Source organism: Orcinus orca, chromosome 8 (genome assembly GCF_937001465.1).
Source record: "Orcinus orca chromosome 8, mOrcOrc1.1, whole genome shotgun sequence".
Classification (NCBI taxonomy): Eukaryota; Metazoa; Chordata; class Mammalia; order Artiodactyla; family Delphinidae; genus Orcinus; species Orcinus orca.
In genome coordinates this window covers 69,432,014-69,446,558 of record NC_064566.1, presented here as the reverse complement: position 1 = coordinate 69,446,558, position 14,545 = coordinate 69,432,014, and the positions used below count along the sequence as shown (strand labels likewise).

The 14,545-nt window shown below is 38.2% G+C and overlaps 1 protein-coding gene across 16 annotated transcripts in view; it reads right to left on the bottom strand.

Moving 5' to 3' along the window:
* The window catches only part of CEP295 (centrosomal protein 295), a 48,468-nt gene that overhangs the window by 15,860 nt on the left and 18,063 nt on the right, over positions 1-14,545 (bottom strand). For 15 of the 16 annotated variants that reach the window (XR_007478849.1, XM_033431931.2, XM_049713634.1 and 12 more), the window contains 9 exons: positions 13,822-13,962; positions 11,231-11,414; positions 10,851-11,018; positions 9,124-9,345; positions 6,782-6,874; positions 6,530-6,633; positions 4,277-4,414; positions 3,764-3,861; positions 34-3,508 (listed from right to left, as the gene is read on the bottom strand). Coding sequence is in view for 15 of the 16 variants with exons in the window: in XM_033431931.2 (XP_033287822.2) it covers positions 34-3,508; positions 3,764-3,861; positions 4,277-4,414; positions 6,530-6,633; positions 6,782-6,874; positions 9,124-9,345; positions 10,851-11,018; positions 11,231-11,414; positions 13,822-13,962 (4,623 nt within the window). In the remaining variant the exon portion in view is untranslated. The remainder of the gene's footprint in view (positions 1-33; positions 3,509-3,763; positions 3,862-4,276; positions 4,415-6,529; positions 6,634-6,781; positions 6,875-9,123; positions 9,346-10,850; positions 11,019-11,230; positions 11,415-13,821; positions 13,963-14,545) is intronic. The other variant, XM_033431944.1, reaches the window with a different exon arrangement.

The following is a 14,545-nucleotide window of genomic DNA, read 5'->3' as shown; positions in this document are numbered from 1 at the left end:
TTTAATTCTTAGATATTCAAGATTAATACATACCTGACTGTCTTTAAAGAAATCCTTCAAGGTCTCCTGATGTTTCTGAATGTGCTGCTGCAATGCTGTTTGTCTCTGTACAAGCAATTCTTCTTGGGCTTTTTGGCCATAATGCAGAATTTCTTTTTGTAGCTCCATCTGCTTCTGAAGTCCCAAATTATCTTGCTGAGCTAAGAGAGGTTGTGAAAAACTCAAAAATCTATCTTGAAGTCTTGGGCTCACAGAAGCACTTGAAGGAGCTGCATGTTCATTCTTGGCTGAATACAATTCACAAACGTTTTTAGATTTTACTTCAGCAAAAGGTAGTGGAATAAATGAATGCTCTCTTTCCTTGGGTAGAAACATAGAGGGAACAGGCTGCTCAGAAGAGTCACCTTCAATCAGCTCTGCTTGCTTGTTTAAAAGCAGTTCTTCCTGAGCTTTTTCATTAAAACACAGCACTTCTCTCTGTAAGCCCAACTGTGCTGACACATGATCTTGCTGAGGCAGAAAAGCCTGGGATAAACTCAAAAGCCTATCCTGAGACCTTGGAATCTCAGGATGACTTGAGAAAACAATATTGTCACTTCTGGTTGGAAGAGATTTTTGGATTCTTTCAGAGTCAGCAACAGGCAGTGCTATGTGGGATAAGGATGAAGAGGTGCTGGTCTGCTCAGGTGAGACCCTCTTCTCCAATTTACTTAGTCTTTGCAAAAGCCATTCTTCTCGGACTTCCTGTCTAGAATGAGTGGCTTTCCTCTGTATGTCTAACTGCTCTTGAAGTGCCTTCAAATCACCATGGAGAGGTTGGATAAAATGCTCAGATGACTTTTCCTCAAATTTATATTGTCTGGGCAAAACCAACTCTTTCTGGGTTTTCTCGCTACATGGAAGGGGACCTGTCTGTGTATACACGTGTTCCTGTTGAAATGTAATCGGATAATCTTGTTGAGGTAAAACAGGCTGTGGTAAACCCAAAAGCCTATCAGGCAACCTTGGTATCTCAGAATGACGAGGGGAGACTATATTATCACCCTTAGTTGAACAAGGTTCTTGGATTCTACCAGCTTCACTAAGAGGTAATGGAGCAAAAGGACGCTGTACAACTAGGGGCAGGAAGGAAGAGGTGCCAACCTGCTCGGGAGATATTCTTCCCTTCCACTCACTCTGTTTATGCAGAAGTAATTCTTGCTGAGCTTCCTGTCTAGACTGAATGATGGCTTCCCTCTGCGTAGCTAACTGTTCTTGAAGTGCCTTCAAATTATCTTGTTGAGGCTGGATAAGCTGTGATATCTTCAAAAGTCTATCCTGCAATTCTGGGATCTGAAAATGGCTTGAAGGAATTCTACTCTCACTCTCTGCTGAAAGAGCTTCCCGGGTTGTAAGAGATTCAGCAGAAGGCAATGAAGGAAAAGAAAGCTGTTCTAACTGGGGTGTGAAGGAGGGGCCAGTTTGTTCAGAAGATACATTCCCTTGGGTCTTCTGGCTAAACTGAAGGGCCTCCTCTTCTGTGTCTAACCATTCTTGGTGTCCTTCCAAATTATCTTGTAGAGGTTGTATATGTCGAGAAAACCCCAGAAGTCTTTCTTGAAATCTTGGGATCTTCCAATGGCTTAAGGGAACTGTACTGTCACTCCTGAATGACATATAGTCCTGGAATTTTTCAGATTCAGCTCCCTGAGACAGAGATAAAGAGGTGCCAGTCTGTTCAGAAGGAATTTTTTTTTCTAATTCACTTTGTTTGTGTACAAATTCCTGAGTTTCTTGTTTAACACCAAGTATTACCCTCTGAATGTGCGACTGACCTTCGAGTGTTGTTAGATTTTCCTGCTGTGGCAGGCTATGCTGTGGAAAACTAAGAGGCTCATCCTGAAATGCTGGCATTACCAAATGACTTGAGGGAGTAACACTCCCCTTCTCAGAGAAATAAAAGTTCTGAATTCTTCTAGGCTCAGTTTTAGAAGAAGCTTGTGAAGCAACTGAACGTTGAGTGACCACTGGCAGGAATGAAGAACTCATCTGCACAGACTTAGAGTCTTCCAAATCCCTTTGTCTATGTAAAAGTAATTCTGCCTGGGCTTCATGCCTGGCCTGAAGAGCATCCCTCTGTGCAGTCAGCTGTTCTTGGAGCAACTTCAAACTATCATGCAAAGGGTGGAACTGCTGTAGGAAACTTGAAGACCCATCCTGAAATTTGGGGATTTCAGATTGGATTGAGAGAATTTCCTTCTCACTCTTAGATGAATACTGGTCCTGGATTTTTCCAGATTGAGTACCAGCAGAAGGTAGTGAAGTAAATGTATGCTGAGCTCCTTGAGATGGGACAGAAGGGGGCTCAGTCTGTTCAGCCCATACTCTTCCATCCAATTCACTCTGTTTATGTACACATAATACTTCCTGGGCTTCCCGTCTAGCCTGAAAGCGGTCCCTCTGAATATTTAACTGTTCTTGGAGAAATTTAAAATTAAGCCTATCCTGAAGTTGTGGGACCCCAGGATGGCCTGAGGAAACTGTAGTCTCTTTCTTGGTTGGAGAAGATTCCTGGATTCTCCCTGACTCAGCTTTGGCAGAAGGCAGTGAAGCAAACGAATCCAGAGGTACCAATGGAAGGAATACAGAAAGGCCAGTTTGCCCTTCCAATTCTTTCTGTTTGCACAAAAGCAATTGTTCCTGAGCTTCCTGTCTTAACCGAAGAACTTCTTTCTGTAAGTCTAACTGTTTTTGGAGAGCCTTCAAATTACTTTGCTGGGCTATGATATTCTCTGAGAATGGCAAAGACTTATCCTGCATTTGGCCAACTACAGAATGGCTTACAGAAACTACACTTTTGCTCCCAGTTGAAAAGCATTCCTGGATTTTTCCAGACTCAACTTCAGTAGGCAGAGAACAAAAAGAATGCTCAGCTACCAATGGTAGCAATGAAGAAGGTTCAATTAACTTAGACGATATACTTTCATTGTTCTCTGAGAACATTTGCTGGGAGTCTAAAGTTTGAAAAGTTGTTGCCCCAGATGTTTCAGCTCTTTCTCTGGCATCCTGTACTATCAGTGGCTTATCATGTGACAAAGCCCTTGAAAGTGTATGAGAGTCTTTAGGGACCAATTTATAGTCTCTCTGTTGTGTTTCAGTCTGTGAGAGTTGCTTTGGCTGTTCCTGTGATTCCAAAGCTTGCTCGGCTAAAACATCTGAAGTAACTAATGTTTTGGTTGTTTCTACCTGTCTTTGTGGAAAGCGATGTTGTCTTGGAACCTGAAAATCTTGCTCTAATTTGGAGATCTGTACGGGTTGCATAGGTTGTTTGTTAGGACTCAACTTGGGTCTCTGACCTTGATCCTCATGTTCTGATGTAACAGCGGGTCTTTCAGATTTCTGTGGTGGTACTGATGTAACAGAACCAGGTATCAATGGTGCAGCTGACATGGATAGGTACTTTCCTTTTAACATAGTCTGATAGTCGAGTAATCGTTTCCTGGCTGTTTCAACAGACTGTTTGTGAAGCCTACCCAAAACAAACAAGCATTATTCTTTTTGATTAAAAAAAATGCCCCACATTCTTAAGTGTTTATACATAAATTCAATCTGGGGTGGCCATAATCAAGGCAGAAATGGAACAATGTTATTAACATTGCTCTTTGAGAAATCTACATGCCATAGTTCTAAAGGGAATCCTGATAAGACCTTCATATAAACCAAATAAGAAATCCTGAAAATGTAGCCACACACTATCACATATAAATTGTACCCTAGCTAATACCTGTTTTGCTGTAATAGCTGTTGTTGATAGTTATAAATCATCTGCCTGTGATTATCTTCATCAGAACTTATGGTGCATGATGCTGGCGCAGTGCCAACCTAATAAAAGACAAAGATACTAACTAAAAAGCAAATCCAGAAATAAGTACTAAAGTACTTTACATAAACTGATGTTCTATAATTGTAAACTTCCATATAGCTTTATTTTTCATAAAAAAGACTGGCATTTCCATTGTTAAGAAATGAAGTAATCTACCACTCTCCTTTAGTGTCAAGCCCAAGAGCTCAACATACACATTACATACAAGTCATGGTCACATATATTAGCACCCTCTAGAAACTGAAAGATGAAAGTCATTAGGTTTGTATAAAGTTATTTTTACATATACATTATTTTTTTAAAAAATTATCAAATACAAATTAGAATTGCACTTTACTTTTCTGAATGCTAAGATTGCCCACACTTCTTTATCCCCCAACAATCTATGTAGGGATTAGATTTCCTGCATCGTACCCCAGTCTGTTGAGTTTTTTTTCTTTTTTCTTCTTCCAGCTGAGCTCTGAAGCAATCAGTTTCTAATGTTAATTTCTGTTGTTCAATTTGTTCAAGTAATTCCAACTGTTTTTGCTTTTGTTCTTCTATTTCCATTATCTAAATAACAAAAATACTATTGATTTATTAACAACAAACTCATGCCAAAGAAAAGTTTATATGCATTACAATGAAAAGAAACAGGTCTCATCACCAAGAGTACCAATTATCCAAGAAGAAAGTGGTGACGTTTTATCTGTTATTGCCACTACCAGAGGGAGGACGGAAGCAAGAGACAGGAAAAGGGGAAAGGAGGAAAAGGGAGAGAAGTAAAAATAAACATATTAACTATTTCTATTTCCTGGGAGCACAGGGAAACCTTGATCACCACTGAAGCATCACCTCCAGAGAAGTAGCAAATTCTGTGTTCACATCTTTAATTTTACCTTGTTCTCAGTAAGAATAATGCCTAAGAAATTAAATATCGAGAATGCTCACAACACTTTGATTTCTTAGGCATACTCATAAAAGGGTGCCGTTATCTACAAGCTAAATAAAAGTACAGTGAGCAACATTCAGTCCTTACTGTCAGGCATTAAACAGATGGAAAATAATGGCAGAGTGATGACAAATAAACTCAAAATTATACCAACACATACACACATAAATCCAAGAACTAAAAACATGTGTTAAAGTAACTGTAAGATTCCTGAGGACAGGGACTAGTCTGTCTGGTTGCCTGTTAAATCCAACACCTAGTAGTAGTCCTTGAAACATATATAAGACACATATACTGAATAAATAGAAAAGGGAATGTATGTGAAGTTTTATTAAGAGAAATACGTCTACTAGAGATAATGAAAAATGATCTTGTTTTCAAAATTAAAAATGTCTCAATATGATATTACCTATTCTTAATCAGGCAATAGTGGCTATAGCTTAGTTCCTATCTTCACCTTCCTTTCCTTCACTCATAGGAGCCACGGAATTTAAACCATTTACAGTTTTGTAGTAACTCTAGAACTGCACTATCAATATAGTAGTCACTAGCTACATGTGACTATTAAAATTTACATCAACCCAAAACAAATAAAATTTAAAATTCAGTTTCTCAGTTGCACTACTCATACTTCAAGTATTCAACAGCCCATGTAGGTAGCAGCTACCATACTGAACATAGATATGGAATGTTTCCATTACTGTAGAAAATCTACTGGACAATACTGCTTTAGAATATTGATTAGAAAGCATTTATCTGAGACTTAAAATATTGGCTCATAGAATTGTCATCCCTCAGCTGCATTTTTATAAAAACTATGACTATTAACTGACTGGCTTAGTAACAATTAGCCTCTTTCGAGGTAATCTGTGTTAAGAAAATCTTTCATTAAAGTAGAAGGGACAAATATTACAGTTACGGAAGTTGAATTTAAAATTTTTCTTTGAAACACAGTTTTTCAAAAAAACTTTTGGGATTACAAAGCCCAGATCAATGTTTAATATTATGACAGGGACTCATTTATTCAACAAATATTTATTGAGTACTTACTATGTGTAAAGCATTGTACAAGAAACTATGTAGGATAAATTGACTTTTTAAAAAAGACAGTCTCGGACTTCCCTGGTGGTCCAGTGGCTAAGACTCCATGCTTCCACTACAGGGGGCATGGGTCGATCCCTGGTCGGGGAAGTTCCACATGCCCATGGTGAGGCAAAAAAAAAAAAAAAAAAAAAAAAGATAGTCTCTGCCTTTAAAAAACTGATAAATTTTATAGGGAAGATAAGATACATACCAGAGTATAAAATACAAAGCAGAATGCAATAAGGGTCAAATGAGTAGTACAAGTAAAGATGAAGTAAGTACCTTCTATCAAATGAATGTGTAAGACAAGGCAGAAGAAATGGTATCAAAAGTAGCCAGATGTTAAGACAAATTTCACCGGTCAAATAAAACTATAGTACATAGGGGAAGAAAGAAACCTTTAAAAATAAAATTTCAGGGACTTCCCTGGTGGTCCAGTGGTTAAGACTCCGCACTCCCAATGCAGGGGGCCTGAGTTCGATCCCTGGTTAGGGAACTAAGATCCCACTTACCTCAACAAAGCCTGAACACTGCAACTACTGAGCCTGCGCACTCTAGGACCTGCTCACCACAACTAGAGAAGCCCATGCGCCGCAACGAAGACCCAGTGCAGCCAAAATGAATATAAAAATAAAATAAAAATTTCAAATTACCTGTTTCTGCCTTGCTGCCATTCTAATTCTGGCTGCTTCTTCCTGAGGATGAAGTAGAACTGAACTCTGAGCTACTGCTGTGATAGGCTGAGTCTCTTTCATTTCTAAGAGAATCCCCAAAGCAATAATTAGTTTCAATACTTTAGAATTTGATACCACTGTAATATCTTTTGTTCATTACATGTAATTTTATTAGGAAAAAGATGTGAAGAATCAAGCAAGTTTAATTTGAGAATATGATAAAAGAAATACCTTGTTCCTTTTCAGAGTCTGTATTGAATGAAAGTGGTTTATCTTCACTAGTAAGTGGTCCAGAGTCAACTGTTAGCGTGTCACTTTCAACATCTGGAACAGATACACCATTATGAACATATTTTCACTGTCAAAACTTAAATCTGACAAATGTAACAAAAATCTACATTCAGATTAACATTGGTCCACCTGAGTGTCTTATTTACTTAAGATCCAGCCACCTTCCAGAGACCACATATTTTATCCAATAAATTCTAGCCTAATACAAAAAGACCTAAGACTAAAATTATAAACAAAAAAGAAAAAACGAAGAACTGACTTAAAAGGTAGGCTGACAGAGTTTCAAACACAATGGGAAAGCATAGAAAGAGCCGAGTAAGCAAGGCACCAACGTGTAAAAAGAGAAGAAATTTAAGTGTATCTTTGACATACTTAGGTATTAGGATTTTTATTATTTATGAATCCAGAGCAGAGAAGGAAGTTAAAGCAGTATATTTTGATCACATCAGGGTAGCCAGAAACTGAACGGAGCATTCAGTCACCTCATTCGTTCAGGACCTACTTATGTGCTGTATGCAAATTTACCATGGTCAACAAGAAAAGGCCTCAAAGGAGGTACATGGGGGACAGAACATTATATAATTATCCTAGAAAAAATTATAAAATTAGAAACGGTGCCAGTACTATATAAGAAAAAAGGGGGGTTACACAATAGAGTATTTCACAGGAATCTGAATTAGACTAGGAACTCAGATGAGATTTCTCTTAGGAAATGGCATTTAAGTGGACAGTTGAAAGGTAAGGAGGAATCAAGCAGGTAAAGATTGTGGGGATGTACAGGAGACCTTTCCAGACAGATCAGCAGGTATTAAGATCCTGTGAGGAGTGAAAAACTTGGCTCAGACAAGGGGAAGAATGAAGCCAGATGAGGCTAGAGAAAGCCTACTCACACAGGGCCTTTTCCAAAATAACTTGGTTATGGATTAAAGATGAAAGTGTCCCTTTGTATTAAATGCCAACACCATACTCTCTCTCCTTCTTCTCACTCCCTTTTACTGCCTTTGCTGCTTGCCCCTTCTCTAGCCATCTTCTAAATGATGCAGTCCCTTCAGATGGTCTTATAAGACCTTTTCTCACTGAATTCCTTCCCCTAAAGAATTCTTCCATGCCCATGTGCTTGAATATCATATGTATATCTGACTTCCAAACTTACCTCTCTTTGCTTTAGGCTAGTCAATTAATTCAACAAATATTAACTGAGCACCTTTTATGTATAAGGCACTAGTCTAGGCTCTGGGGATACAGCAATGAACAAAATCAAGCCCTATATTCCAGGACTGGAGGGTGAGGAAGGTGGAGAGGGGTAGGTGTCAAGACAAGAAGCAAATAAGCAAGAAAGTAAATTTATGGTCCAACAGATGTTAAGAGCTATGGAGTAGAGGTGATAGGGAGTGAAGATTATGGGGGTGGGGGAAGGCACAGAAGTTTGTTGTTTTACATAGAGTGGTTTGAGAAGGCGTTATTGAGAAAGCAGTATCTGAGCAAATATCTGAAGGCAGTGAGACAGTGAACCATAAAAATATCCAAGAGCATTCCTCCCTCCCCCAACCAAGGCCAGCACTTGCAAAGACCATATGATTCGTATCTGCTGTGTTGGAAAAATAGCCAGGAAGTCGGTGTCTATGGTGCAGTGATTGGGGAGAAAATGAAGTCAGAGAGAGAAGTAGTGGGAAGGGGTGTGTGCACAGATCATGTAAAGCTTTGATGCCACTGTAAGCAAAATGGTTTTCCTGAGGGAAATGGGTAGTTGTTGGAGGGCTTCTCCCAGAGGAATGATAAGCTGATGTGTTTTAACAGGATGTCTCTGGAAACAGATTATTGCAGGAAGGTGCAAAAGCTGTGGATAGAAGACCAGTTAGGAGGCCACCAGTTAATACAGGCAAGAATCTACACTAGAGAATGAACATCACTTAAACTAGGATAGTAGGTGGTGAGAAACAGTTGGACTCTGGATATATTTTGAGGGTAGGACCGACAGGATTTGATGATGGTTTGGATGTAGGATATAGAAGAGCAGAACCAGAATGGCAAGCTTTTTGGCTTAAGCAAGAGAATTTTTTGCCACTTACTGAAATATATATATATACATATATAATTCTACTACACTTAAAGTGCTCTGGAAGGAGATTCACTAAGGTTTCTAACATTTATTGCCTTTAAGTGGCAGCACTATGGGCTTTAAAATATTTTCTTCCTTTTGACCTCTATTCTTCGGTTTTTCAGAAATGAGCATATTTTTGAACAACTTAGAAAGGTAAAATGAGATGACTGGAGAGAACTACCTTGTTTCTGCCCAGAGGATAATGGTCTGTCTTCACTCACAGCTGCTCCTGATTCAACTGTCAGGGCTTTACTTTCAGTTTCACTAACAGTTGTAATCATTTCGCTTTCATCCTCAGACATGGATTTAATTGTCCAGAGAGACTTTTGGTTTCGGATCTTATTTAATAATTTTTTAAAAAGAATTTTTGAAGGAATCTGGTGGGTCTTCATTGCCAAGGGAACTAAAAGAAAAGAAAAGAAAAAAAATTTATTCAGCATCTGTTACAAACCAGGTAAATTATTCTATCTTTATACTTAGTTACTATAACAACCACTGGTTAAAACAAAAGCACAACTTTATTTTCCTCAATATTTATAATTTAACACAATTTTATAACCAGGAATAATTTTTTCAACTTAAATTTAAATAAGGACACCAAAATTCAACTATAGTTCACCCTTGAACAACATGCACTTGAACTGCACAGGTCCACTTATTTGAGGATTTTTTCCAATAAATACATACTACAGGACTGCATGATCCAGGGTTGGTTGAATCTGCAGATGTGGAACATTGGATACAGAGGGCCGACTCTAAGTTATATGTAGAGTTTTCGACTGCATGGAGGGTCAGCGCCCCTAACCCTTTGCTGTTCATAGGTCAACTGTATTTTTCAACAGTAGGCAGCAACATAAATTTCAAGCATAAAAATGTATCAGGAAGATGTTTATTCTGCTTGCTAAATGAGGACAGAATGCGTATCTCTTAATCTGTAAGACTAGCATTCAAAATATGTGCTGTAAGGTTCCCAAGAAAATAAAAGATTCTGCAGAGGCCAGAAATGAAGTTTCAAGGGGAATTCACGGCAATTGAGCCCTAAACCCATCTTCTGAAGTTTATGCCAAACCACAGGAAGCTTACACTTTGTTTGGACAGCAGTGTGGGCACAGGAGACAGGGAAAAAGCTTAGAGCCCTCACCCAAGGAGTCTAAGAGGAGACCCACATAAAACTGGAACCCCAAGGACTACCTATCCACAGTATAGGGTGAAGATGAAAAGAAAGCCAGAGTGGTTTTGAACAAAGGCGATACTCATAGGTATGGGGAGAAAAGAAGTCAAAAGGAAGAGGATTTGGTCTCTAAGAAGATGTGGAGTAAGAGACACCTTTATCTTTTTAGAGGTACCTCTCATGTCTCTGGCTTGGATTACTGCAGACTGTGATATCATCACTAACGTGAGGAAGGCAGGAAGACAAGGTTTCAGTAGGCAAGAGAAGATGATAAATTTATTGTCAGACACCAAGTTCTAAGTACCTGTGCAACAGCCACGTGAAAAAGTTCAGAATGGTGGAGATAGAGATGAAGTTTAGAAGAGAGGCCAAAGTTTGTGCTGATCATCATTATGCATGAAGTACCTAGCAGTAATTAATATGGTAGGATTTCTGGTGATTTGATCAAAGTCTTAAAAAAAAAAATGCTGACCTTTCAAATGAATTCAAAATTGATCATCTAACTTAAATAACCTAGAAATCTTTAGACTATATGTACATATAAATAAAATAACATTCCTCCTATGTATATGAAAAGGATCTTTAGTGATGGAAATCTGAAGTTTCCTCCTTCCATCACTCCCATGAGTATTAGTTACTGTTTGCACTTAAAACAGACCAGACTTTCCTAACTGTTGGCAAATGATTAGCATTTTTTTCCTACGAAATACTGCAATATTCAGCTCAGAAGTTTTTACCGTCTGCTTCACTAGAATGTATTGTTTCAGCTTCTGTCACTGGAATGTTTTCAGTCTCCCCTGAAATTTCTTGTTCCATTGAAAGGTCCAGTTCTTCATCTAGGATCTGATCAGTCACAGTGGGCAGAGGCTCTGGTTCAAGGTGCAAAATCAGGTTTCCTTTCACCTCTCAATAAAGAAATACAGAGACATGTTTCCATTCCAAAATGACTAAGAACTTGAGCATAAAATTTTAAAGACCATCATAGTTTAAAGTCTAAAATATGAGAGCCTCTTTCAAACTGAGAACTTATTTCAAAATAAAAACTGCTTCAAGACAAATGTATTTTCCCACCAAAACGTTTCAAAGCATTGTTGAAAGTTTACTGAAAATATCTTACTCCTGTCTGCATTGTACATGTCTTCAAAGGCAAATTCTAGCTCTCTCTGCCAATCATCTTTCATTTCACTGCGTTTGTATGGAAGTTCAACTAGTTGTGGTGGCATCCGTGCTACCATCTGTCTCCTGCGTGCCAGGTCCTCTTGTTGTAGCTGTTTGAGTTCTTTCATTAGTTTCTCCTGATTCTTCAAGAATAAAGAGAATTAATTAACAACTGAGTAACACACTTTGGACAGTGGATAGTAACGTGAATAGTGAGGGAAAAGTGGAGAAATCATGAAGACAGGGACTTTAGTACCCTCCCCTCCTCTACCATTTATTCAAACACAAAGACACTAATTAAGAGTCGGCCCTCCATACCCGCGGTTCCTCCACATCCACAGATTCAACCAACCATGGACCATGCAATACCACAGTATTTACTATGGAAAAATATGTGGGTATAAGTGGACCCATACAGGGCCAGGGTCAACCGTATGATGTTAGTAAGTACTATGAGAAGATGGCTCTGGTTAGGCCACAGGGCTTCAAAGTGTCTGCCAGGCACAGGTCTTCTTCCTCGGGACAGTTATGAAGCTACATTCCAACTAAGCTGCCACCGCTCCTGCAGTGTACTTTGTTTCAGCTCTCCACACAGCCAGCAGCAGCGGCCAGTCTCAGGTGAGCACCAAGACCCAGCCAGGGTAACTGTGGCTTAACAGATATTTCTTGTTACTCCACACTCTATGAGTCCTCAAGATTAAAGGGGACTTGTACATACCTCTTTTAAGTCTAAAGAGTCTGGCAAATATGAAAGTTTAAGCACAATGTTTTAGTGAAGCCATCTAACTTAATTTTGGTGGTGGAGGATAAGGAGGGGGGGGATAAGGGAAAACCTCTCACCCCCAGGATGAGGATTTAGCCAGATATAAGTGGGTGAAGGAGGAGGAGTACAAGTAAGAAATAACAACTCCAGCATGGAATTATGCAGATGAAGGCATGGGCAGTCAGGGAGAGTACAATGTTCATTATAGATAGGGTATGGAGGGCAGGGATGGTTAAGGACGAAAGATGAAGTTGGAGAGGCACGTAGAGGCCAAACACACTATAGCAGGAAGATCCCAGGGCACAGCAGGGTCTGCAGCAAAAAGGTTCAAACAGGGGAAAGGAAATTCTCTGTATGTATTGCAGACCATTCTTGTGTAAGAGATACAGTCTAGAAAAAGGTAGAGAGCCTGTATAACAACGTTTTTGTTAAGTGATTACACACTACTTATTTGTAAATATTTTGTCATTTGGAGATGAGTTTTTTTGCCTGACCTTGAAAAGAATCAAATTATGACCAAATTCATTTTTTATATTAAGATTCAAACCATATCATTAAATTAACTTCAAAGTTATTTGAATAAGCATACTATTTCTGGCTCACTGAAAGTGTGGCATAGTACTCTACTTGAGTTATTTATAACAACTACTATGACCACTGACACTGTGAGCTTATGAAATTCTAGGCACAATTCTAAGGGCTTTGCTAAACTCGTTTAACCCTCATAAAACACATGATGAAACAGAACTCGGAGAGGTTAGGTAACCTGCCTGTGATCAAACAGCTAAGCAGTGAAGAAGGGAGGAAAATCCAGGAAGACTGACCACGGAGTCCACTTTCTTAACCACTAAACACTTCTGATTTATGGAAGAATGTGCTCTGCTTACCAACTGCTTTATTCATGTTTTTTTTTTTCCCTATAGGTTTAAATCTTAGATGAAAATTATGGGTAATAATTCAGACATTCAGTTATTTTACATTCAGTAAGTAACTGAATGTCTGAATTACTACCCATAATTTTCATCTTTTAGTTTTTATACACTAGGGGTAAGTTATGATAATCATAACTTACCCTTAGTTTATAAGAACTAAAAATTTAAGGGAGAAGGTCATAATTCAGTTCAAACCATACAAAAGAATTTTAAGGCATTTAATTCCCATAGAAGTACTTAAAAACTCATTCTTCAGATGAATGTTTAAAACATCTAAATGCATTAGTCAAATTCAGACTTCTAAAAAGATGAATCATTTTTATGCTGTTTCAAGAATAAACACTGAACAATAAGCAACACAGATGTAAAGCTGTGACTACAAAGCCAGTTTGCACGATACATATTTTACAGCTCTGCAACAAAGTCAAAGCTCCTTGACAGCAAGGATCATGATTCTACCTTTGAATCAATATTCTGCAAAGCCAACAAGTGCTTTGCTCAATAAATATTTAATGAATCGAATCTTAAAATTTGCAGAGCACAAATGCAATTCAAATAATTAAATTAGAAAAGTGATTAATTTCTTCTTGGGCTATTTTTAGGCTGATTAAAATATTAAACTTTTAATACATTCATCAGTAAAAATTTTAGAAGAGAAATGAGAACAGCTTCACCCAACGTGAATTTGAAACAGGAGGTAAAAGCAAGTTGGGCAGCTTGAAATGACACGAATCAGAGAGAATATTTTCCCATTCTTCACAACTCTGTCCTCTGAGCCTGTTCACCATCAGTTAAGTTTTACAGTGCCATCTCTAAGGCCATCAGTAGTGGTCACAGCCAGAATTTAATTCTTACTTGGGCCAAATGGATCTTTTTCATTGCTTGGAAACCCCGTTCATGTGCCTTCTCACACTGCTCCATTCTCTCTTCTGCCGCTTGTTTCTGTAGTTCTTCCAATCTTTTAGCCTCTTCTTTAGCAGCCAAATGAGGATCTGGCTAGCAGTCAATCAGTAACATTTTAGATAATTCAATAAAGTGTGAAACAAAGTGATAACTAAAAAACAAAACAACCTTAAAATCATGTTTTTCTACTTATATCGAATTAAATGATAACAAGTTATAGTTTTAAATGCCTACAATTATCAACAGCATGTACCTATGAAAAAAGTCAAATTGTCAGTGTAAAGTTTTACAAGTTGTTCATTTTAAAGCAGAGTAAACTATACTCATCCAAATACATTCTTCCACCATTTTTTTAAGAAATTCTATTAAAACAACAGTGTTGAAAGGTAAACACCTGCAAAGCTAGTAGTTAAGAAACCACAAACGCTGAAGGTCATGTAAGCCATTTGGGGAAGCACTAAGATTTGTCTTTGGTTTTTAGCCAAAATGTACAGCTTGGCTTCAGCCTCAGGAAAGCCAAATCACCAAAACACCTACTTTAATATAATTTCTGGCTTCCTAGAACTTGTGCATAATCAATGATTATGTGGTTGCACAGTGAGCCATCATCTCATTGATGTAACAATAATATCAGATGTGGGAGGAGATACAATGTGTATTACACATAAACATTCAC